This window comes from Thalassophryne amazonica, chromosome 12, assembly GCF_902500255.1.
Source record: "Thalassophryne amazonica chromosome 12, fThaAma1.1, whole genome shotgun sequence".
Taxonomy (NCBI): domain Eukaryota; kingdom Metazoa; phylum Chordata; class Actinopteri; order Batrachoidiformes; family Batrachoididae; genus Thalassophryne; species Thalassophryne amazonica.
Genome location: NC_047114.1, coordinates 30,699,836 through 30,725,321, shown reverse-complemented (window position 1 = coordinate 30,725,321; position 25,486 = coordinate 30,699,836). Strand labels below are relative to the sequence as shown.

The 25,486-nt window shown below is 40.0% G+C and overlaps 1 protein-coding gene across 4 annotated transcripts in view; it reads right to left on the bottom strand.

Moving 5' to 3' along the window:
• The window catches only part of depdc5 (DEP domain containing 5, GATOR1 subcomplex subunit), a 96,551-nt gene that overhangs the window by 56,233 nt on the left and 14,832 nt on the right, over positions 1 to 25,486 (bottom strand). For all 4 annotated transcript variants that reach the window (XM_034182719.1, XM_034182716.1, XM_034182718.1 and 1 more), the window contains exons 13-26: positions 23,649 to 23,752; positions 23,484 to 23,558; positions 22,604 to 22,738; positions 22,406 to 22,467; positions 21,878 to 21,951; positions 16,661 to 16,730; positions 16,531 to 16,561; positions 16,323 to 16,443; positions 15,994 to 16,217; positions 14,975 to 15,175; positions 7,946 to 8,081; positions 7,775 to 7,863; positions 6,168 to 6,224; positions 4,952 to 5,135 (exon numbers count right to left, since the gene is read on the bottom strand). In XM_034182719.1, coding sequence (XP_034038610.1) covers positions 4,952 to 5,135; positions 6,168 to 6,224; positions 7,775 to 7,863; positions 7,946 to 8,081; positions 14,975 to 15,175; positions 15,994 to 16,217; positions 16,323 to 16,443; positions 16,531 to 16,561; positions 16,661 to 16,730; positions 21,878 to 21,951; positions 22,406 to 22,467; positions 22,604 to 22,738; positions 23,484 to 23,558; positions 23,649 to 23,752 — 1,563 coding nt within the window. The remainder of the gene's footprint in view (positions 1 to 4,951; positions 5,136 to 6,167; positions 6,225 to 7,774; positions 7,864 to 7,945; positions 8,082 to 14,974; positions 15,176 to 15,993; positions 16,218 to 16,322; positions 16,444 to 16,530; positions 16,562 to 16,660; positions 16,731 to 21,877; positions 21,952 to 22,405; positions 22,468 to 22,603; positions 22,739 to 23,483; positions 23,559 to 23,648; positions 23,753 to 25,486) is intronic.

Sequence of the window (25,486 nt, the reverse complement as noted above, 5' to 3'; positions counted from 1 at the left end):
CACATACAGTGCATTCAAAAAGTATTCACAGCACTTCACCTTTTCCACATTTTTCTTATGTCACAGCATTATTCCAAAATGAAGTAAATTCAATATTTTCCTCAAACTTCTACTCACAATACCCCATAATGACAACATGAAGTTTAAGTTTTGCAAATTTATTAAAAATCAAAAAAACATGTCCATAAGTATTTACACTCTTTCTTCAATACTTTGTTGATGCACCTTTGGCAGGAATTACAGCCTCAGGTTTTCCTGAATATGATCCCACAAGCGTGGTGCACCTATCTTTCGGCTGAATCACAATCAAGTTGACCAACTTGCAAGTGTTGATGTTATAGCCCAATCTACAATAAACTGTGTGTTCAAAAGTATGGAGTTTGTTGTCATTTCCATTGTTGCCAAAAGATGCCCTTAACTTCCAAATTTGATAGAGATCAGATGAAAACTTTTTGAGTGACAGCAAATTATGTGCTTCTTATTTGGGGAATTTTACCGTTATGCTGGTGCATGCAAAATATTCAATTCAATTGATACGGCATTACTTGATATTTTTCATTTTTGTAATTACTTTTTTCAGGTTCAGGAAAGCACAGCAACCAATCGGAACCATGATGATATATCTATATGAACATAGAACAATATTTAATTACAGACTTTGTTTTTTCAGATAAACCTGCAGTGTTACAATTTTTCATTTTGTAAGCACTTCGAAAGGTAAAGGCCTTGAAATAATAAAATATGTTCAAATAAACTGGTTATTGTTCATTTATAGAGTTACAGTTGTATTAACAGTATGTTGAATATCATTCAATTTGGATTGGGTTTTTTTTTTCCCAAAAATTCGAGTTTTGTGACCATACCTTTTGTTCACCAAAATCCTGTAGTGTCCGTACATAGCCCTGGAGAATCCTCTACCCAAAGAATGTCAGTGGATCAAATGGTATGTAACAGTAGTCTTAGTCTTTATTCATAACAGAAAAAGTGTTTTTCAATTCTCATTTGAAGTGAACATTTGAGCACTAACAATTGGAAACCGTAGTGTCCGTACATAGTGTAGTGTCCGTACATAGTATGACGTATTGTGCTAAAATCAGGATAGTAAACAGCAAACCATTGATATTTCAGCAAATAAATTTTAGTAATACACAAATTGTGATATATGTTTGCTGTTTGCATGTTTTTATGGTAAAAATTAATATTCCTATACCATATTTTTAGTAATTTAGAAATCAAAATATTGAACATGTTGAAAATTTGTGGTACTGCGAAAAATGGTTAATATATGTGTATCATAGAGTTAAATTAATTTTGAAACAATTCACTGCAAGAGATTAAATGGTTATATTGGTATACATGGTTGAATGGTTATATTTGGATAATTTATAGGTGTCTTAGCTGTAGTGTCCATACATCAGTATGCACCAAAATCGTTGGAATTAACAAGTATGTGAAACAACCATGATGTGATATATATCTGCTTGAAAAACCGTATATGATATTCCATGTGTCTAATCACCCACAGCATCTACAGTAGTGTTCAGAATAATAGTAGTGCTATGTGACTAAAAAGATTAATCCAGGTTTTGAGTATATTTCTTATTGAAACAAGGTACCAGTAGATTCAGTAGATTCTCACAAATCCAACAAGATGAAGCATTCATGATATGGACACTCTTAAGGCTATGAAATTGGGCCATTAGTAAAAAACAAAAGTAGAAAAGGGGGTGTTCACAATTCAATTTCAATTTATTTTCATTTATATAGTGCCAAATCACAACAGAGTTGCCTCAAAGCACTTCACACAGGTAAGGTCAAACCTTACCAACTCCCACAGCAACAATGGTAAGGAAAAACTCCCTCTGAGGAAGAAACCTCAAGCAGACCAGACTCAAAGGGGTGACCCTCTGCTTGGGCCATGCTACAAACAAATTACAGAACAATTCAAGGATGAATATATAAGAAATGCTACTGGCGCACAGGACAGGAGGATCGCCAACACAAATACAACTCCCATCTCTGGATGGAGCTGCACCTTAAACAGGGAGAAAAAAACAGAATCAGGCATCAGAAAGACAAAAAAATACTGTATAATTTGCCAGCATTAAACAACAAGAAAAACAGAGAAATACTAAGGTGATCGCCGGCCAGTAGCCCTAAACTTCACTAAAAGACCCAGAATTTAGGTAAAGTTGAGGCCGCGGCCCACTCCAATTACAAATAAATGAATTAAAAGAGTAAAAAGCGTAAAACAAAACTGTACCACTATGCTAGCCATATGAAAGGGAAAAAAAGTGTGTCTTAAGTCTGGACTTGAAAGTTCAGACTTACTACAGACGTACTACAATAATAGTAGTGTGGCATTCAGTCAGTGAGTTTGTTAATTTTGTGGAACAAACAGGTGTGAATCAGGTGCCCCCTATTTAAGGATGAAGCCAGCACCTGTTGAACATGCTTTTCTCTTTGAAAGCCTGAGGAAAATGGGACGTTCAAGACATTGTTCAGAAGAACAGCATAGTTTGATTAAAAAGTTGATTGGAGAGGGGAAACCTATACGCAGGTGCAAAAACTTATAGGCTGTTCATCTACAATGATCTCCAATGCTTTAAAATGGACAAGAAGAATACAGAAGAGATTACAATTTGCCAAAGAACACATCAAGTGGCCTAAAGAGAAATGGAGGAATATTTTGTGGACTGATGAGAGTAAAATTGTTCTTTTTGGGTCCAAGGGCCGCAGACAGTTTGTGAGACGACCCCCAAACTCTGAAATCAAGCTACAGTTCACAGTGAAGACAGTGAAGCATGGTGGTGCAAGCATCATGATATGGGCATGTCTCTCCTACTATGGTGTTGGGCCTATATATCGCATACCAGGTATCATGGATCAGTTTGGATATGTCAAAATACTTGAAGAGGTCATGTTGCCTTATGCTGAAGAGGACATGCCCTTGAAATGGGTGTTTCAACAAGACAATGACCCCAAGCACACTAGTAAACAAGCAAAATCTTGGTTCCAAACCAACAAAATTAATGCCTCGCAGATGTGAAGAAATCATGAAAAACTGTGGTTATACAACTAAATACTAGTTATTGATTCACAGGATTGCTAAAAAAAAAGCAGTTTGAACATAATAGTTTTGAGTTTGTAGCGTCAACAGCAGATGCTACTATTATTGTGAACACCCCTTTTCTACTTTTTTTTTTTTTTTTTTTTTTTTTACTAAAAGCCCAATTTCATAGCCTTAAGAGTGTGCATATCATGAATGCTTGGTCTTGTTGGATTTGTGAGAATCTACTGGTACCTTGTTTTCCATGTAACAATAAGAAATATACTAACCTGGATTAATCTTTTTAGTCACATAGCACTACTATTATTCTGAACACTACTGTACATTACCTAAATTATTTACTTATCCTTGCTTTCATTATCCTTGTTCTGTTATATATTTGGTTTAACATCATGCTAACTTTCCTGTAAAAAGTACAGTCCATACCAAGAACTATGGTCACATGTATCTCTGACAATACAAACAAAGAACACTACAATCACAACCTAAAAACTGATAATATAATCACGTACAAGAGAGCTATTACAATAGCATGTAGATAGCCGTACATAGCCAATTTCAAAATTTAACGTCTAGTTCAATGCGCTGTAATTTTGCAATGAAGACAGTTACTTCAAAAATATTTTCAGGGATTGAGCTCTGGATATCATAGATTGTTTTAGAAGTATTTTCATCTTCATCTGAGGAACTTCATTTTTCACCTCTTGTGCACCACAGTTGGTCAACTTGATTGTGATTCAGCCGTTTGGACAGTTCTGCCAATTCGTCTTTGCAGCACCTCTAAAGCTCCCAGGTTGGATGGGGAGCGTCGGTGCACAGCCATTTTCAGAACTCTCCAGAGATGTTCAATCGGATTCAGGTCTGGGCTCTGGCTGGGCCACTCAAGGACATTCACAGAGTTGTCCTGAAGCCACTCCTTGATATCTTGTCTGTATGTTTAGGGTCACTGTCCTGCTGAAAGATGAACCGTCACCTCAGTCTGAGGTCAAGAGCGCTCTAGAGCAGGTTTTCATCCAGGATGTCTCTGTACATTGCTGCATTCATCATTCCCTCACTCCTGACTAGTCTCCCAGTTCCTGCCACTGAAAAACATCTCCACAGCATGATGCTGCCACCACCATGCTTCACTGTAGGGATGGTATTGGCTAGGTGATTTGTGATGCCTGGTTTCCTCCAAACATGCTTGGTTTGTGCTCTGACATGCTGTGGGACCTTATATGTAGACAGGTGTGTGTCTTTCCAAATCATGTCCGGTAAACTGAATTTACCCCAGGTGGACTCCAATTAAGCTGTAGAAAAATCTCAAGAATGATCAGTGGAAACAGGACGCACCTGAGCTCAATTTTGAGCTTCATGGTGAAGGCTGTGAAGTTATATGCATGTGATTTCTAAGTATTTATTTTTCATAAATTTGCAAAAATCTCATAAAAACTTTTTTCACATTGTCATTATGGGGAATTGCGTGTAGAATTTTGTGGGAAAAAATGAATTTCATTCATTTTGGAATAAGGCTGTCAGATGCAAAATGTGAAAAATGTGCAGCACTGTGAATACTTTTTGGATGCACTGTATCACCTGGTTGCAGCAGAAAGACAAGTACTTGAAGAAGATGAGGATGGACCTGTGGTCCACCTGGGACATTCAGGACTTTTGGAGTTTCTACAGGGTGGTGGATGTGGTGACACACAACACTTGCGCATGCTACCAGACCTGAACTGACTAATGCTAAAAGAGTCAAAGAATTCTGTCACTTTGACAAAGTGAAAATCATCAGTCAAACATTTTTTTTCTTGAAGTGCCAACAAAATTTGGCACCAACATCAGAATATATCAACAGGCAAGTTGTTCACAAATTTGCTGCAGAAGAATAACATGCACTACCTCTCCAGGTCACTGTGCGGCAGCAGGTCGTAGTAGCCTTCTGTGTAGTCATTTTGCAGCACCTGGCGGTCAGGAAAGTAGTCCGTGGTGAGGGGCAGGCAGGCCGGTGTGGTCAGAGACTTCCAGTCAACCCCCACTGTGCAGCAGAAACTGGGCACTGTCGGGGGTGCAGACAGCTGTAGAGCTTCAGCAGCACCACAAACAAACAAAAAATCCCCACAGCAAGACAAAATGCATGTACCCAGAGTGAGACGGTACATGTGTGGGGGGGGAACAGGGATGGAAATAGAAAGGAGGGAAAAATAAAACGGTTTGATAGAAAAGAAACGGTTTGGTGAAAAATGTGGAAAAAGAAAAACAGAGCAAATAGAAGAGAATGAAAAAGGGAGGAGGGGAAGAAACAAAAAACAGTAAAGTGTTATTTTTACTGGCCTCGTTGCTTCTGTCAGTGATTCCTGAGAAGCCCACAGATGAGCAGCGATCAAACATGCAGATTGTAGTGCACGATAATCAGGCTGTGATCAGAGTCATTCACAAGCATGTACAAACAGTGCCCAAAGCACAAGAATGAACTACAAAGTGAGTAAAATCAAAAATCAAATTGTACATAAATACAGAAGGTGAGCAACGACTCTGAATTATGGATGCTGCGAGTAAGAGCGAGAGAGACCTGTACCACCAAAATCACCAATCTACAATGAAGAGAAATACTCTACCACACTGAGCCCTGCCATGCAAAGACACCACACAGTACACAAAAAGCTTGGTGAATGCAAATAGGAATATTACAGGAAGGCTAATGATCTTATCTGGAGGATTTTTAGATTGGGTAACATTGTAAAAGAGCACTTAAATTATACATCAACAAGAAGAGGCCCAGCAAGATGGACAGATAGGAAAAGAGACCGTTAAAAGTTCATTTGGAGAGGATACGGAGAGGAGAGGGTGACCCAGAACCACATAACCTGGAATAAGAGTCCTTTTGTTGCCTGATTACCTGTGACCCCCTGTAGACCCCGCTGAGAAACCTGCCTGCCAAAGCTGAATAAGCACTCAGGGTAAGGACACCTTATTTTAAATCAGTATACTGATTAAGAAGATCCACCAACCAACCAACCAACCAACCAACCAACCAGACTGTCACTTTTGGGTGCAAAACCACGTTTGACTCATATGATTAAATGTCGATTTGTTTTTGAGCGTACGAAGGACTCACTTGGACCAGCACCGCTGAAGGAAAAGTCTTCAACTGAGGAGCGATTGATAACATTTCCTATACAAAAAAACAAAACAACATGCTTCAGTGATACACCATAAATTTACCAAATATATAAACATATTAATATATATGATACAAAAATACACAAAGCAAAATAACATCAAAACATTGCTAACTGACACTGCTACAATTTAAGATTTCAGTGAAGGAATGTCTAATTATTGGTGCAGATAGAGAGATTAAAAAGAACAGCTTTTTTCTAGTTGTCGACAACAGGTCTTCTGTGTTCCCCCCGAGGAAAAGATTGATGCATAAAAGTACAACATGTAATGAAACTGTCTCAATTAAATGTATGAGTGTGAGTTATGCTGGCAATAAGGTGTTCACCATGACCTACTTCTAACTAGGTCACAAGAGTCACAGGATGCTCACGGCCAAACTTGTCCAAGACTAATAAGTCCAGGGGGCACGTGAATCCCATATAAAAGGGATACCTGGAAGTGTTGAGCTATCTTAATAGTGACAATGCGGTTGCAGATATTACAGGTATAACAGTTATAATGACATAAACATGAAAGAAGAAAAAGAAACAAATTGAATTACTTAAAAAAATGAACACCAAATGTTTCTTCTTCTGTTCTACTATCTCTGCCACAATAACTCCCCATTGTTTTTTCCACTTCAGTCAGCCTCAGGGTGAAATCCAGTGAAAGATTCATTGAATTTTTGTCATGTGACTGACTGTCTCACCCAAGTCCAAGCTTTGCAGCACCACTGAAGAGTGCAGGTTTGTTTTGTTTTTCTAGACACAGCAAATTGCCTATTTTAGTTCATTTTAAATGAGACACCTTGAATAAAGTGAATTTGATGAAACAGCACAATTTAATGCTTAGACAGGGTTAATGTCCCTGGCAGAAATGTTTGGTTGTTCATGGACCGCTGGCAATTCGAAAATGTGCCAATAACTAAGCTTCTGGCTATAATAAATGGTGGAAATTTCTCAAAGTTCGAAACATGCCGGCAGCTGTGGGGCTCAGAAGGTTAAGTCATAATTATATGCAAAAAAAGAAATCTCACATTCTGCTCATAATTTAATCTAATAAGATATGAATCAATTTTTATACTTTTAAGAAATACAACACTGTAACTAAAAAGTTTAATAAAAGTAACTAAAGCTTTTGTCATTAAGACAAAAACAAAGAAACAGCAGAAGGTGAACAGCAGAAGAAATGGCAATGTATTTATGTTCATTCAGTTCACAATTACAATAAGACAGCTCACCCTGTTAGTACAGGGTGTCCCAAAAAAGTGCCACAAAGTAATTTGACTCTAATTCTGCAATGGCTAATCTGAATTCTCTTGTTTTTTTCCCAGACATCAAGATATATGTGATGAATTTCTTCTAATGTAGTCTGAGACTGATCCAATGAGCAAAAAGGGAAAGTGGTGGAATTCTACTTTGAGACCAAATCGATCATGCAAACACAACGGCAATATCAATGCCATTTTGCAGTTAGAAAAGCTCCAGACAGAAAGACAATTGAAGAAGCAGGGTTAGAGCATTTCTGTTTTCAGGGGATGAAGACTTTGAGTAGGCAACAAACCACTGTCACTGCTCTCTGGACCTCCTGTTAACCCTTCCACCCTGCCAGCGTAAATGCCATTCTCTCCCATCTGTCGTGGGGTTGTACGTCTTTGGAAAAAACAGACAAAAAAGATTTAGCTAACTATGAGTCTGGTCAACATACTTTGAAACAGTGGGAGATGTATCTGACCTTCCTGTAGCCTCATGATAGGCCAGCTCGAGTAGCTCTGCAGAAGTGTGGGCAGGGTCTCTCTGCTGACTGCCCTGTAACTCAGCCATGTTCTGTCGGGTCTGGTGATGGATCTGGATTGCCTCTCCAGACGGTCCTAAACAACACAAGTGAAGCACACTGTTATCATGGTGGATCCAGAAAGTATTCACAGCACTACACGTTTTCCACATTTTGTTACATTACAGCCTTATTCCAAAATGGATGATATTTTTTTAACTCAAAATTCTACACACAATACCCCATAATGACAATGATCAACTTTTTTGGAGATTTTTGCAAATTTATTAAAAATAAAAACACAAAGAAATCACATGTACATAAGTATTCACACGAAGCTCGAAATTGAGCTTCATGTGAATGAGCACAATGGCCTCCATCATCCATAAATGGAAGAAGTTCAGATCCACCAAAACTCTTCCTAGAGCTGGCTGCCCGCCTAAACTGAGCGATGGGGAGAGAAATGCCTGAGTCAGGGAGGTGACCAAGAACCCGATGTGGTTACTCTCTCAAGCTCCAGCATTCCTCTGTGGAGAGACGAGAACCATCTATGCAGCAATCTACCAATCAGGCCTGTATGGTAGAGTGGCCAGACAGCACATGGCAGTCTGCCTGGAGTTTGCTAAAAGGCACCTGAAGGACTCTCAGACCATGAGAAACAAAATTCTCTGGTCTGATGAGACAAAGACTGAACTCACTGGCGTCATGTTTGGAGGAAATCAGGCACCATCCCTACAGTGAAGCTTGGTGGTGGCAGCATCATACTGTGAGAATGTTTATCAACAACAGGAATTGGGAGACTAGTCAGGATTGAGGGAAAGATGAAATATAGATATGTACAGAGACATCCTGGATGAAAACCTGCTCCAGAGAGCTTTTGACCTCAGTCTGGGGCGACGGTTCATCTTTTAGCAGGATAATGACACTAAGCACACAGTCAAGATACCAAAGGAGTGGCTTCAGGACAACTCTGTGAATCTCCTTGAGTGGCCCAGCCAAAGCCCAGACCTGAATCCAATTGAACATCTCTAGAGAGAGCTGAAAATGGCTGTGCACCGAGGCTCCCCATCCAACCTGATGGAGCTTCAGAGGTGCTGCAAAGACGAATGGGCAAAACTGTGCAAAGATAGGTGCACCAAGCTTGTGACATCATAGACAAGAAGACCTGAGGCTGTAATTCCTGTCAAAGGTGCATCAACAAAGTATTGAGCAAAGGATGTGAATACTTGTGATTTCTTTGTTTTCTTAGTTTAGACATTAAAAATGTGTGAAAGTCATTTAAATGTGTCTGTATCTGGTTAAAATTTTAAGTAACTCTTCCTTAGCTCAAGACTGACTGCTGTACAATATTTCATTGCAAGTCTTAGAAAAAGCCTGCTGACAGACAGAGGTAACAATCACAGGACCAAAAATACTTCACCATTGTGACCAGCTTGTTTTATGTTTTAACAATCATGTGATTCACTTAAATTATTGTGTAATGTGTTTGGCCAATTATGGGTTGCAACATGACCAACCCTAAAGTCAACTCAACAAGGCGATCAGAGATAGCAGATTTCATTCCATTCACGCAACTAGTGGAATATAACAATTAATGAGATATTCTTTAATAATCTTCTTACCAACTGTTCAACCTTTCTTTGTGTTTTCTGAACAATGCAACATATTATACACACTCACACAATCATCTTCAACTGCTTATTCCAAGTAAGGGTCGCGGGGGCCGGAGCCTATCCCAGCAGTCATAGGGCGTGAAGCAAGGTACACCCTGGACAGGACGCCAATCTGTTGCAGGGCCACATATACACAAACAAACACATTCACGCCCGTATGCACACCTACGGACAATTTAAGGTTTCCAATCTGCCTAACCTGTGTCTTTGAATGTGGGAGGAAGTCAGAGCACCCGGAGGGAACCCACAAAAACACGGGGAGAACATGCAAACTCCACAAAGAAAGGCCAGAGGCGGGAATCGAACCCATGACCTTCTTGCTGTGAGGCAAGAAGGTCATGGGTTCGCTAAGCAACCATGCTGCCCCCAATATATTATATCTAAAATAAATGTATGAAAAAAGTTGCCCCCACAAAAATGGTCAAAAAAATTATCAAATAATCATTATTAAACTATCAATTGGGCTTGTGACCCGGTCATGAAGCTCTGTCGGTCAGTTCATCAGTTAGGGCCCCTTCACACATAACATGATTGAAGCCAACTAGCACACAAAGGAGGAATTGCATAACATTTGTGAAAAATCAGAGCCGCCTCTAACGCCTTGTACACCTGTCACTACAAACCATACCACACCAGCGGCCGAAAGACAGAGTGCTGTGTGAGAGCCCATTCGATCCCTCTCTCGGCCAAATTCCAGCTGCTACACATGAACATCCAATACGATTTGCAGAGCACTTAGAAAATGTGGTGCCATTAGTCCAGTCAGGATGAAAATAGTGAACAGGTGACCACTTTTGAGTGGTCACAGTTTGTCTAGGTGCCCCCACGAGTGTGGCGTTGCAAAGCAACATACATGTGGCATGCCAGCTGCTCGCACTGTTTCGTGAGCGTTCACAAAACGTCACAGCGGTATCGTTCATGCCTGCCCGACCATGTGCCCCTCCCGACATCAGCTCGATGTTTTTGGGGTTCACTCTTTTGGGCTGTTTCACCATGATTCACCCTGATTCATGCTATGTGTGAAGGGGCCCTTAGACTACATTGCAGGTATTATCAGGTGCAGGCGGACGGGTGGGCATAGACACACACACACACACACTAAAAACAGTACTTCAGTCCCCCTCTGGGGAGTGAAGTAAAAACTGACTGACTGTGCAAAAAGAAGGCTAGTGAGGGAAGCCACCAAGTTGCTTATGACAACTTGAAAATGTTATAACCATTTCAAACTCCATTATGGTGATGAACAGAGACAAATTACAAAAATTGTATCACTGCCCAACCACTTACGTACCTGACTGTTTCTTACTTGGCACAAAGAATGTACCTTTTCAACTTTTTCCTTGTAGGAATGGCATTAAACTTCTTCTTTTAGACAATAACCTGAAAATTTTGATAAAGTAAATGAAATATTCTGTATTCTATGCAGCACGTTTGTTAATGTACATTCAACTTGTTCTGAAAGCAATCTCTAACCCTAACCCTTCTTTTTCTTCTTTCAAATTTTGCGGTTAGGGGTCGCCACAGCAGGTCAACAGTTTCCATTTCACCACTGTCACACTGTCCTTGTACATATCCTGTACCCTCACGTACTTCTCTTGTCACTCTAGACTTCTTCATGCAATACCACAACTCTTCTCTTGGCACCCTATCATAAGTTTTCTGTTAATCTACAAAAGACAACCCCTTCTGGCCTTCTGTGTAGTTCTCCATCGGCACTCTCTGAGCAAACATTGCATCGTAGTGCTCTTTCTCGGCATGAAACCGTATAAGTGTTCACAGACCTTTACCACCTTTCTAAGCCTAGCTTCTAGTATTCTTTCTCATAACTTCATACCTCTAATTATTGTGGTCCTGTGTATCACTCTTGTTCTTAAAAATAGGAACCAGCACACTTCGACACTCCTCAGGTATCCTCTCACTTTTCTAGATTTTATGAAACGATCTGGTTAGCAGCAGGGGTGGTGGCCAAGTGGTTAATGCATTTGGTTTCAGTGCAGAAGGTTCCGGGTTCAAATCCCACCCCTGCCACATTTCTCCATGTAATGTGGAGTTGCGTCAGGAAGGGCATCCGGCATAAAACCTGTGCCAATTCAACATGCAGATCCACCTTGGATTTGCTGTGGCGACCCCGAGTGCAAACAAGGGAGCAGCCGAAGGGACTTACTATGAAAGGATCTGGTTAGCAACTCCACTGGCATCACTCCTAAACATTTCCATGCCTCCACTGGTATGTCATCTGGACCAACTGTCTAACCCTAACCCTATAAGACCATTTATTTAAAAGAAAGAACCCAGATTGGGACACAGAAAATGACAGATTGGGATCCGTGTCCTTTTCAATTGGCAAAAAGACATTAAAATATTTCTGGCTAACTTAGCTGCTGAGAGAAGGAGAAGGCTCTTTTATTTGAAAATTAAAAGTTGCTGAGGTTTTAAAAAGGGGAAAAATGTACACATTTGAGATAAGCCATCTTTGTTTTCTGTACATAAACTTGTGACATGGTTTTTCTAAAGGTACTTATTCCAGTTCAACGTGACAGGGGGGAGTTGGAGCCTCCACTAGCAGTTATTGGGTGAGAAGCAGGGTACACCCTGGACAGCCCCCAGTCCATTGTAGGATCAACACACAAACACATTCATACCTACAGTCAATTTAGAGTATTAAAAGAATTAAATATGCATGATTGGTGACAAACTGATGCAGGCATGCTGGCCATTTATGTAACAAACTGTGCGAGTAAGAAAACAGTTTTAAATAAAATGTCTCACCCGAACATGTTCAATTTTAATGCATTATCAAAATGCATTTCACTGCCCCCGCCTAGAACCATCATAACTTGCACTGCGTATTTTTAGAAAAGCTGCCACAACATCATAGGTGCTATTGTTCAGAAGCTTTTAAGATAGAAACTACCACTTATCTTCTACAAATTTTAATTGTTGAGGAAATCAATCAATCAATCAATCAATTTTTTCATATAGCGCCAAATCACAACAAACAGTTGCCCCAAGGCGCTTTATATTGTAAGGCAAGGCCATACAATAATTATGTAAAACCCCAACGGTCAAAACGACCCCCTGTGAGCAAGCACTTGGCTACAGTGGGAAGGAAAAACTCCCTTTTAACAGGAAGAAACCTCCAGCAGAACCAGGCTCAGGGAGGGGCAGTCTTCTGCTGGGACTGGTTGGGGCTGAGGGAGAGAACCAGGAAAAAGACATGCTGTGGAGGGGAGCAGAGATCGATCACTAATGATTAAATGCAGAGTGGTGCATACAGAGCAAAAAGAGAAAGAAACAGTGCATCATGGGAACCCCCCAGCAGTCTACGTCTATAGCAGCATAACTAAGGGATGGTTCAGGGTCACCTGATCCAGCCCTAACTATAAGCTTTAGCAAAAAGGAAAGTTTTAAGCCTAATCTTAAAAGTAGAGAGGGTGTCTGTCTCCCTGATCTGAATTGGGAGCTGGTTCCACAGGAGAGGAGCCTGAAAGCTGAAGGCTCTGCCTCCCATTCTACTCTTACAAACCCTAGGAACTACAAGTAAGCCTGCAGTCTGAGAGCAAAGCGCTCTATTGGGGTGATATGGTACTACGAGGTCCCTAAGATAAGATGGGACCTGATTATTCAAAACCTTATAAGTAAGAAGAAGAATTTTAAATTCTATTCTAGAATTAACAGGAAGCCAATGAAGAGAGGCCAATATGGGTGAGATATGCTCTCTCCTTCTAGTCCCCGTCAGTACTCTAGCTGCAGCATTTTGAATTAACTTAAGGCTTTTTAGGGAACTTTTAGGACAACCTGATAATAATGAATTACAATAGTCCAGCCTAGAGGAAATAAATGCATGAATTAGTTTTTCAGCATCACTCTGAGACAAGACCTTTCTGATTTTAGAGATATTGCGTAAATGCAAAAAAGCAGTCCTACATATTTGTTTAATATGCGCTTTGAATGACATATCCTGATCAAAAATGACTCCAAGATTTCTCACAGTATTACTAGAGGTCAGGGTAATGCCATCCAGAGTAAGGATCTGGTTAGACACCATGTTTCTAAGATTTGTGGGGCCAAGTACAATAACTTCAGTTTTATCTGAGTTTAAAAGCAGGAAATTAGAGGTCATCCATGTCTTTATGTCTGTAAGACAATCCTGCAGTTTAGCTAATTGGTGTGTGTCCTCTGGCTTCATGGATAGATAAAGCTGGGTATCATCTGCGTAACAATGAAAATTTAAGCAATACCATCTAATAATACTGCCTAAGGGAAGCATGTATAAAGTGAATAAAATTGGTCCTAGCACAGAACCTTGTGGAACTCCATAATTAACTTTAGTCTGTGAAGAAGATTCCCCATTTACATGAACAAATTGTAATCTATTAGACAAATATGATTCAAACCACTGCAGCGCAGTGCCTTTAATACCTATGGCATGCTCTAATCTCTGTAATAAAATTTTATGGTCAACAGTATCAAAAGCAGCACTGAGGTCTAACAGAACAAGCACAGAGATGAGTCCACTGTCCGAGGCCATAAGAAGATCATTTGTAACCTTCACTAATGCTGTTTCTGTACTATGATGAATTCTAAAACCTGACTGAAACTCTTCAAATAGACCATTCCTCTGCAGATGATCAGTTAGCTGTTTTACAACTACCCTTTCAAGAATTTTTGAGAGAAAAGGAAGGTTGGAGATTGGCCTATAATTAGCTAAGATAGCTGGGTCAAGTGATGGCTTTTTAAGTAATGGTTTAATTACTGCCACCTTAAAAGCCTGTGGTACATAGCCAACTAACAAAGATAGATTGATCATATTTAAGATCGAAGCATTAAATAATGGTAGGGCTTCCTTGAGCAGCCTGGTAGGAATGGGGTCTAATAAACATGTTGATGGTTTGGATGAAGTAACTAATGAAAATAACTCAGACAGAACAATCGGAGAGAAAGAGTCTAACCAAATACCGGCATCACTGAAAGCAGCCAAAGATAACGATACGTCTTTGGGATGGTTATGAGTCATTTTTTCTCTAATAGTTAAAATTTTGTTAGCAAATGAAAGAATTCAAATAAAACTTTTCTTACACAAAATAAGTAATTTAAAAGTCATCTCTAACTTTGAAGCCACAAGACAATTGGGCAGAAAAAAGTAAATTGATGATTGTATATATGAGTAATAACCAAAGGAAGTCATGTCAAGTAATATGTAATATTTCATTTCTGAGTAATGAGGCCAGATTTGCTTGAAAATCATGTGACTATCTGAACATCCTTCCTTACTGCATGAAGAAGTGAGATGTGTGTCAACTCCATGTCATTTTACCAACAGGAAAGGTGTGCATCCATCGCCGGCGGTTGGACGTGAGCTTCATGGGCATCCTGGATGGGGTGAAGGGGTTTATAAGGGCTCTCTGAGGGGTGTAACCTCCTGGTCGTATATGGAGTGTGGATTCAGCACTTCCCACTGTAAACCTTCCAGGAGCACTCGATTCCCGCTGAGACCCCATCATCTTCTCCAACAACTCTGACGGACAAAATCATAAGAAAGTTATTCAGGGAATGAATACCTCAACCAACGGGAGAAGTAAAACCCAAAGTCAACATCAACTGTAGCCAGTACATACGAAGGCTTTAATATGGATTTACTGCAATATCAAATCATAACATAGTGGAAAACATGGATCAGTTTGGATTCCAACTGTATGTGGTACATCCAAGTACAAGCTATAGCTCTCTATGTAAGCACCAACCAAACAATTGTATGTCATTGTTATAAACCTTTATGGTGTCACAAGTCAAGAATGGTGGAGAAAGAATCACAGGAAAAACTTTGAAGAGGAGAACCAGATTAACACCAAAAGGTAACCAAATCTGCCAATCTGGACAATCTTCTGATAAGATTCTGTCCATGTCTGGCCACTACCAACTTGGAGAGCATGATCAAATAACTGGCTGACCCTCCTGTAGAGGAGGGTTGGAGAAAGGAACAAGTTGGGAGTGAACCCAAATCAAACTATGGTAACATATTTTAAGGTTTTATTTTTAACTTAAATGTAAATGATCTTGATACATGTGCCATCACATATTTTTTGTTTTATGAATGCAGGATGTGTCTCCCAAGGAAAAAGAAGAGGTCGGCGAGCAACAGACCCCTTTCATTTTGTGCACCTTCTCACTGAAATGGTTTGCCAGGTGAGATTGCACAATCTGACTGTATACAGCATTTGGTTGCCAAACTTTCTCTGCAGGGCCCCCCTCCTCCCCTTTTGTTGCAAAGAATATTTCATTTTTGTTGCAACTCTACAAGCTATAATAAACCAAATGTGATATCTACTGAGGTACCTCTGGTGCTGCTGTAGCCCAGGGAGCTACTGACTTCATACTGGATAGAGGGCAGCCGGGGTATGAGCAGCATGTTGGACACAGGGCCGAAACTATTGTCAAAAGCCAGGCTACGCTGTTCGTCATGACCTCCAGAACAAACAGGGGGTGAAGCACCGATGCCTGTGTTGACCTCCACTGAACCCCAGCTCCTCCGACCACTTGTCTCTTTGTCTCGACCCATCCTGGCAGATACATGCAGTCACGTTTGTGCAACAGTGCTTCAAAACAAAGTTTATTGCTGAACTGTGAGTGACTTTAATGGAACTGAGCGTAGCATGTCCACATACCTCAAGTTTGTGCTCCTCTGTATTCGTGAAGGACCAGGAAGTCTGAAGACTTGAGCATCATAGGCATCATAGTCCACTTGTATAGGCAAACTGTTTTCAGAGTCCTTTGTAGCACAAAGAGCTGAAAGAGTCAAAGGAGAGGAGTATTGGAAAACATTATTTTCTTCACACTTCAACTCTTTAAAAGAAGATCAGACACTCAGCTTACTATGATCTTTGGTGCCCTTGTATTTTTCTGCCTAAATGTACAATAAAAATGAAATGTTAGAGCAGAGGAGAAAACGTTTTGAAGAATGAAGTGATAAACTAGCACAGTTGTAATGAATGTGTGACTGTACCTTCCATCCAGCCAGCTTGATTCGAGGTGTGAAGGAGCTGAAAGAGTTTTGACTTTTGGAGGTATAGAAACTGTGGGATTTAGACGAAGAGAGAGACACTAAATAATATGCAAATTCTCTAACAATGAAAATTCTTCAAATAATGATCAGAAGTATATGTGAGGAGAGAAGTCTTCCATTAAAAAGATTGCTTTAAAGACAGAGCGAGGAAAAAAAAAAAACAAGATGCCAAAATTATCTGTGCTACAATTTACACAGCACTGACAATGACAGTCATAGCATACTTTATTTACCATGCAGTATTTTTAGTATCAGAACAATAAACGAAAGCAGAAATTAAATTTAAGCCAGAGACCAGAAAAGAGGCTTAAAAAAATATGATTTAAACGTAATTACAGTAGCAACAAGCACATAGTCTGCACTAACCCTTAGCGCCCTGGGCAAACACTGATAAGCTCACACTGGCGATAATCGGGCAGTTGGAAAAAAAAAAAAAAAAAAAAGTTATTTCACCCACAAGATTGTTAGAAAATACACATCAGTGAGCTTGACTTTTGACCTTTTGAGAAATTAATAGGCTTCTTGCCTATGGTGCTGATGCCTGTGCGGCTATACCCATGAGAGCAAATGAGGGTTGACTATGGCAGTTGCAAAATGGACTATGCTCAAACACTGGATCTGAAGACCCAAGTTTTCAGTTTTAGAAGTGTTTATTTCTCGCTACCTTTTACATAATACGAGGTCTATTAGAAAAGTATCCGACCTTATTATTTTTTCAAAAACCATATGGATTTGAATCACGTGTGATTACATCAGACATGCTTGAACCCTCGTGGGCATGCGAGAGTTTTTTCACGCCTGTCGGTTACGTCATTCACCTGTGGGCAGTCTTTGAGTGAGGAGTCGTCCACCCGCTCGTCGATTTTTTTCATTGTTTAGGAATGGCTCAGAGACTGTTGCTGTAAGGCACAACTGAGTGGACACCATTCAATAAATTCAGCTGGTTTTCGGTAAAAATTTTAAGGGCTGATGAGAGATTTTGGTCTGGTAGTGTCGCTTTAAGGACGGTCCACGGCGCCTGACGGCGATCTGCGCTTCGAGGCGGCAGCGTCTCGCCGTTTCAAGTTGAAAACTTCCACATTTCAGGCTCTGTTGACGCAGTAAGTCGTCAGAGAACAGAGAACTTTCAGAAGAAGTCAGCATGAGGAGTTTATTCGGACATTCCATTGTTAACGGTCATTTTGTAATGAAAGAACGTGCGGGCAGAGTCGCATGTCGGGCTGGACCCGACCGCGGGGGGTCGCGGCAGGAAAAAAACCTCCGTTGGAAATCTTAACGGGCAAGTTGGAACATGCCCAAGCTGTTAAACAATTTCTCAGTTACTCACTTGTTGAAAGCCATTAAAAGCCGCCTGAATTCTACAAATGGTTTTCAACACGGAGGTGTTTTTCCTGTCGCGGCGCACAGATTTGCCGAGTCGTCACGGAAACGACTCGGCGAATTTGCGCGTACGTCTTTCATTAAAAAAATGTCCTTAAACAGTGGAATGTCCGCATAAATTCCTCATGCCGGCCTCTTCTGAATCTTCTCTGTTCTCTCACGATGTCCTGGGTGAATTAAGCCTTAAATTAGGATGTTTTAAGCTCGAAACAGGTCGACGACAGCGCCTGGAAGCGCTGCAGGACGTCCCGCTCCGTGGGAAGTCCTTACACCGACAGAAACACCCCATAATCTCTCATCAGCCGTTAAACTTTTCACAGAAAACCATCTTAATTTCTCGAATAGTGTCCACTCGGATATTCCTCACAGGTCCAGAAAAAAATTTGATAAAGCAACGCGCGCCGTCTCGAGCAGCGTGTGAAACAAAGGAATTCAGCCGAGAGGGCGGGACCACATCTCACTCAAGGCCTGCCCACAGGGAAATGACGTCACCGACACGCGTGAAAAAACTCACGCATGCGCACAAGGGTTCAAGCATGATTGGCGTAATCGCATGTCATTCAAATCCATATAGTTAAAAAAAAAAATAAAAGGGTCGGTTTATTATCTAAGAGACCTCGTATATGAGAAACTTGTCATATTTACACAGAAACACAGTGGTTTGGGAGCAAATTCTGCCATGTTGAATTAGCAGCCACAGAGAGAGACAAGCCAATGGCGTCACAGTGCCTCTATACTCTGATTGGCTGTCACCCGCCACCCCCCAAAAAAAAACTGATTTGCATGATTCATAGCATAAAAATAGTAAACAGAATGTGACCTTTTAGAACAGGTCAAGATTCACCATCTTTGAACTTTTCCAACGTCTGTGTCCCAAGAATGTTCCCTGTGAATTTGAAGACCCTGATAGTAATAAGACTGAACTTATGCTGAGCACAGACAGATGGACAGACAGACACAAAGCCTTCGCAATATCTGACTGCCATATTTTGATAGCCTCGGGTAAAAACCCAAAGACTGTATTCCTTTAATATAGGACAACTGGGCCTTCATCATCTGTGCGTATGCATGTTCTGAGGATGTTCTAAATTTGTTCCCATACTACAAACAGATTCAGGTATTAACATATTGATGAATCCAGAATTTATGCATCAAATATGTGTACGCACACTTTAAGCACAGATTTTTGTGTACTAATTGTTTGTGAATGTTAATATTTTTACAAAGTATGTGCCAGTGACCTTGACCTTTAACTCCAAAGTCAATAGACTTCTTGGGGTCAATATACCTAAAACCCGTGTCACAGCTTGACAATTAAGCCAGCGTATGCCGAGTGTACTAAAAACACTGTCATACGACTAATAAGTTATGGGTACGTTTTGTATAAGTTAAGAGCACGCTGATATACATTGCGATACAGCTAGTACCTTGAAAAATGCTGAGCATGCACAATATTTTCGACGTATGCCAGTGTATGGATCATGTGTCACGCGGACCATAAATTGTAGGTAAGTTATGTGATTGATGACATGTTTCTTGTAAGTTATTTATAAGTCAAAATATGTCCATTGATGCTGTCCATTGACTGGCTCAATAACTGAAACCTGCAGTTATGTGAACAGTTCAGACTGTCTCAAATGTTAAAAACATTCACACATGGCATAAATATGATGTAGCAGTCTTAACTCTTAATCTTACATGTTCATTTCAGTCAGATTCATCATCACAGCCTGATGAAAACATATCCACATAAAGTATCCTGACTTTGGAAAACAGTGTCTGAAAATACTTTAGTTCCTTGTCATGCCTGAAGAAACAGTGTTTTTAAAGAAGTCACCTCGTGTTTGTCTGCTCTCAATGTATTTCTTATGGTGCCGTGACACTTGCACAACCTTGATCTGTGCACTTGTACGCACTTCGTCATGACAATCCCACCCGCTGTGTTCACAGCTAGATGCTGTGCTTTGTTCCGCTGGACGGTGCACTTTGTGCGCTGGACGCTGCATATATAAAATAATCATTTCATAGCAGATTAAACATTTTCTCTCAGAGTTGACTGTTGAAAACAATCCTAATCTGGAATCACAGAGGACTGTTTCGGATGGATGGATATGGGTCTCTCTCTCTCTGTCTCTCTCTCTCGGAAAACATATTTGGAACAGTCTAACTGGTAATTCATTTGTAATGTTGTTTATTTTGTAATGGCTTGGTAAAACAGTTGCATGTTCATTCCTTATTATAAGCAGCTGTAAAAGTATGTTTATGATAGATTTAACATCTCGTTATAAATGATCAGATGAGTTACGCTGTGGTGTGCTGACGCAGTCACTTGCACTCACACAGTGTTTTTGAATTGTTTGCGCAATGTTCACGTAAAGTTCACATCATTAATGCGTGATGGAGATTTTGAACATTTCAAAATTTTCTTTGCGCACTTGCACGAAGCAGCGCACAGTTTACAATGGTTTACAATGAGTTTACGACAAGCTTACTCTCCTGCACAGCAGAGTGCGTGCAAGTTACACTGACCAAAGTCATGTAAGTGTTAGGGCACCTTTAGCCTGAACTAGAGAATGCCACTTGTCGAATAAAGTTGAAAGAGTCAGCGCCTCATTCATTCACGTCAGTGTTTACCACAGGCATCAATCAATGTTTCAGCATTATGCAGGCAATGAAAATAAATCACACAATCCAAAAAGACAAAAATACAATAAAATAAAATTTTTGAAATGTTAAATTACTCTATTTGGCCTCCATGTGGAGAGGCGGGGTCGTGTGACAGCGTATGCATGCTCGATGACGTGCTTGTCAATATCTAAGTGTTCCGCCAGTCAAACAAAATGGTTCTGCCGATGGTGGAAATGAAAACCAAGCCAGACTTAACCATTCCGCCCCTGTACCATACAGTGCAGTACCAACCAGAACCGCTTGGTGGAAAGTGGGCTGTCAGCATGCACTGGCTAAATCACCATGGTATCGCTGCATTAACATATTTGACATATCCAGCGTATTCGGCACATTTTTCGTACGTCGGCATATGCTGGGTAAATTGTCAAGGTGTGACAGGGCCCTAACACACATATCATGTGTGGTGACAATCAGGCAGTTACAGACGTTATTGGTCTCGGATTTTTATGAAGTATGCTACAGTGAGCTTGACCTTTAACCTTTTTACACCAAAATAAATGGGCTTCTTGGGGTCACTATACAAAATGCATATACCAGGTCTGGTTGCAATCACGTCAGCACAATTTAAGCACTTGCGCGCTCAGGCAAAATGTTACACGACTTACTGACTCCCTGCACATAATGACGTCTAGGCCACTTGCTGTGCAGTGAGAAAAAAATTAGATTACAAAAAAAGATGTCTCTTGAACATGCCCGTTTCAAAACAGACATGATTTTCATTGTAGTATAAGGAAAAAAAATAACACAATGCTAAAATACCCTTGGCAGTATGAGCATAAAAACAGGAAACAGAATGTGGCCTTTTGACTGCTTAAAAAAGGTCAAGGTTAGCCATCTTGGAACTTGTCCAAGGTCTGTCTCCCAAGAATGCTTCCTGTGAATCTGAAGACTGGCAGTAACAGGACTGGACTTATGGTGAGCACAGACAGATGGACGCAAGGCCTTCGCAATACCTGATGGCCATATTTTGGCCGTGGGTAGTAAATGGAGCATTTACTGAAAATCAAACAAGTCTACTTTTTAGTGCATTTTGAGATTCTACTCCTTCACTTTATTCTCAACAAGCTTGTGGCAAACTTGGTGTCTTGCCTGTGGTTGATCCAGTGAGGCAGGTTGTAGTCATCTCCCAAACGAGAGTCTCCAGGCATGGTTCTATTGTGCAGCTACAGGTAAATGACAGAGATCATCGGTAACTTTTAAATACGTACAACCCCAAATTAGTAAAAGAAGGGACAATATAGGACAAGAAGCAGTAATCCTGACATGTACTTTGACCTCTATATCATTGCAAACAGTATGAACCCAAAATATCTCATGCTTTGTGTGGTCAACTTCATTTCATTTAATATACATCCATTCCTGCATTTAAGGCCTGCAACACATTCCAAAAAAAGTTGGGACAGAGCCAGTTTATTCTAAATCTAAGCATTTAAATCATAACTTTTACAGTCAGTTTTCTCTACAGTAAACATGGATCAGTGCAGGGTTTTTTGTTTTGTTTTTTTTTTCCTTTCTTTTTTTTCGGAGGCGAAGGGGAGTGCATTTTCCATATCATCCCAACTTTTCTGATTTGGGGTTGTACTCTAGTACATAGTGAATTAGTGTCAGGATGATTACCTTAAATAATGGTACTGCATGCAATGGCTGCTCCCCCATACATACCAAGTCTACACCAATACCTAACAGAAGAAAGGTAAGCTTTATCAACATTAACTTCACACAACCTTATATTTAATAAATTTATTTAATTTTTGTGTTCCAAGGTTTGTTTAATATGTTGATGTTCTTGTGGTGCATTTTAAAGGTCACACTCACCATTATCAATCATACGCTGCTTCGTTAGAATCATTAGCAGACGATCTACTTCAAAGACTCCCACACCAGGTGTGATGACCACAGTCATCTGGCCAGTACGATCAAAGTTACGGTTGATGTAGTGCTTGTCAAAAACTGAAGGAGACACAGACTGTTTTGTTTTTTTTGTTTGGCTTGTTATTATATATATATATATTTTTTTTTTTTACAGGCCCCATTAAAAAAAAAAAAAAACTTTATCATCCTTGAGATCAGAAAAAAGTGGTGAGGGCAGGCGGATTTTTTTTTTGCAAACAAGTACATGCAACGTCATTTCAAACCTGAAAAACTACACATGCATTACCTGCATACCAAGTGAGAAACTGAAAATATCAGATATCTTTTAAATAAATCTTGTTTCCATGTTGAATACAGTCAGTGTACTGCACGGTAGTAACGTGATAAACATGCATACTGTCAGTGAGTGACATGTCATTGACAACTGACTGTGGTTGTCAATGACCGTCCTTGGCCAAAGCACACTCGCCACCTAGCAAATGTGCCAGTTCTTGAACCAGCTATACTGCCATCAATGAAATTCACCAAAATAAAAAATAAAAACAAAGTTGATGCGGGCTGATTTCAGCCTGCGGGTGGGGATGATAAACCCATGTTTATTTATTTATTTATTTTAACTGGGCCTTAGTAAGTCCTTCCACAAACACTACAATATGGTATTAGAAGCATTAAAATCTACATCAAATAGCTTTTGTCATTCATTTACAAAATCTGATAGATGACTGTGTGTGTGAGTGACGTGTCTGGTTAAATGTGGGCCTTGATCGTGATCAATGTTTTCTTACAGGTGTCAGCAGTTCTATGATTAGATTATAGTACTAACCATTAAAGGAAAGGTTAATTGCTTCCAAGTAGTTCCCTTGAGCAGCGGTAGAGTTATAACCACCAAGAAAACCATCTGGCAGGAATATAAACACAAACAACAATTCAGTTAGTAAAGAAGCTTGAGTGAAAGATTTGTGGTAAAAACTCCAGCCTCATTCATTACCCGTTTCTTTCAGTCGCACCAGGACAGGATACTGGATGAAGAGCTTCTTGATAGTGACCAGTAATGATGTCCACTCATCCCGTCTTTCATTCTGAGCCACGACCCTAATCACATGGTACTCATCAAACACAACAGACCACTGCTACATATAAGTCACAACTGTGATTATTAATTCAGATTCTGACTTAACGTGAAATACTGACTACAGTGAAGTATCAAAGACGCCAAGTTGCTGCTGCAGCACCATGAGGAGGATTTTGGTTTATACCCATTTCCCTCTATTATTCTGCACAGATGTGACATTTAATCTTCTCAGATGTTCATCCACAAAGACAACTTCAGTAAACACAAAGTTTTCAAAACAACACTGCAATATGTCACATGGCCACTCCAGTCTGGGATGATAGATCTGCACTTGCAGCAAGACAAGTTCATGTGTAAAAGTGCAGTTCTTCAACTAGTTATGCAGCATTCAGGATTGTGGCAGAAACACATGACAAAATTTACACAACCTGGAAGACTGCACAAACTACATATGCCACAACCTGTAGTGCAAAAAGACTCAGCAGACCACACTGGAGAAAGAATGGCAAAGGAAATGAGGACCGGGACCAGAGTGGCAGGCTGATCGCAGGCAACGGTAACATGAAAGAATGTATGCAAGCGGGGCAGCCCAGCTCAGAAAACAAAGACCTGCCTCAAAAGGCTGCAGTCCCAGGCAACGGTGAAATCAGTCAGCATAACTAAGAGTAAAGGAGGAGGAGAATGTGGTCAGACCATGACTAGAACTACAGCAAAATTCCAATTTTAATCCAATTAGGATAATATTATAATACCATACATACAATACCACATTTTTTCTCTTGGCACTCTGTCAAAAGCTTTTTTTAAATCCACAAACAATGCAACTCCTTCTGGCCTTCTCTACACTTCTCCATCTGCACGTTTCAGAGCAATACTGCATCCACAGTGATCAGTCGGTGCAATTTAAAGCTATTCATAATGGAAATTCTTCTTTGAGTATTGCTGGTCTTTGATGGAAAAGTTGTTGAGATATGCATCTAATTTCAGATCATTTCTTCCCTACTTGTGACACCAACTTGTGACCAACTGCTACAAAATTTGGCATTCAGCTTTTTGTCCATTTGTCTGTCATTGAACCATGTTTATTGGACTTAATCATCTTAATAACATAAACACCTGATTGTCCATTGACCACATAACCAAATGTGGGAACAGATTAATTCTGATTAACTGTTTGATTGTTGACTGATGCACAGCGTGGGAGTTTAAAGCCAAAATGCATTTTTCTTTACCACCTTTGCCACCTGCAGTTGAATAAATGTAATTCTTGGTATATGAGTAACATGAATAGATCTTTATCATTCATTAAAAAAAGTCAGCTTGCTCAGCTGTATGTGTGCCCCCCCCCCCCCAATATTATGTTTTATTTTGAAAATAAAATAAAAAAAATATAAATGTTGGACCAAATGTAAAAAAGATGAACACTTCATTTCTACATGAAAGAGAATGTTTTTGTCAACTTTGGTGGAATTTGATATAATCTATGGAACAATATTAATTTTAATATGATTTTTCATATTTTGCAAACTATAGAGTGAATCCCTTCAAAGTAGACCATAGGTATCAGTGTATGAATGTTTGGTCTTTATACACCGGATACACTGAAAATGTTTCAGCTCTGGAGGACAAACAGGTGATTTTGGTGAATTTTTTAAAATTTTTAGGGGGGAGGAATTTTCGAGTATCATTTGCATAATGAGGCACAGCAGCCGATTTGCTCTGTGTGAGCCTGATCCCTTCAGATCTCAGAAGCT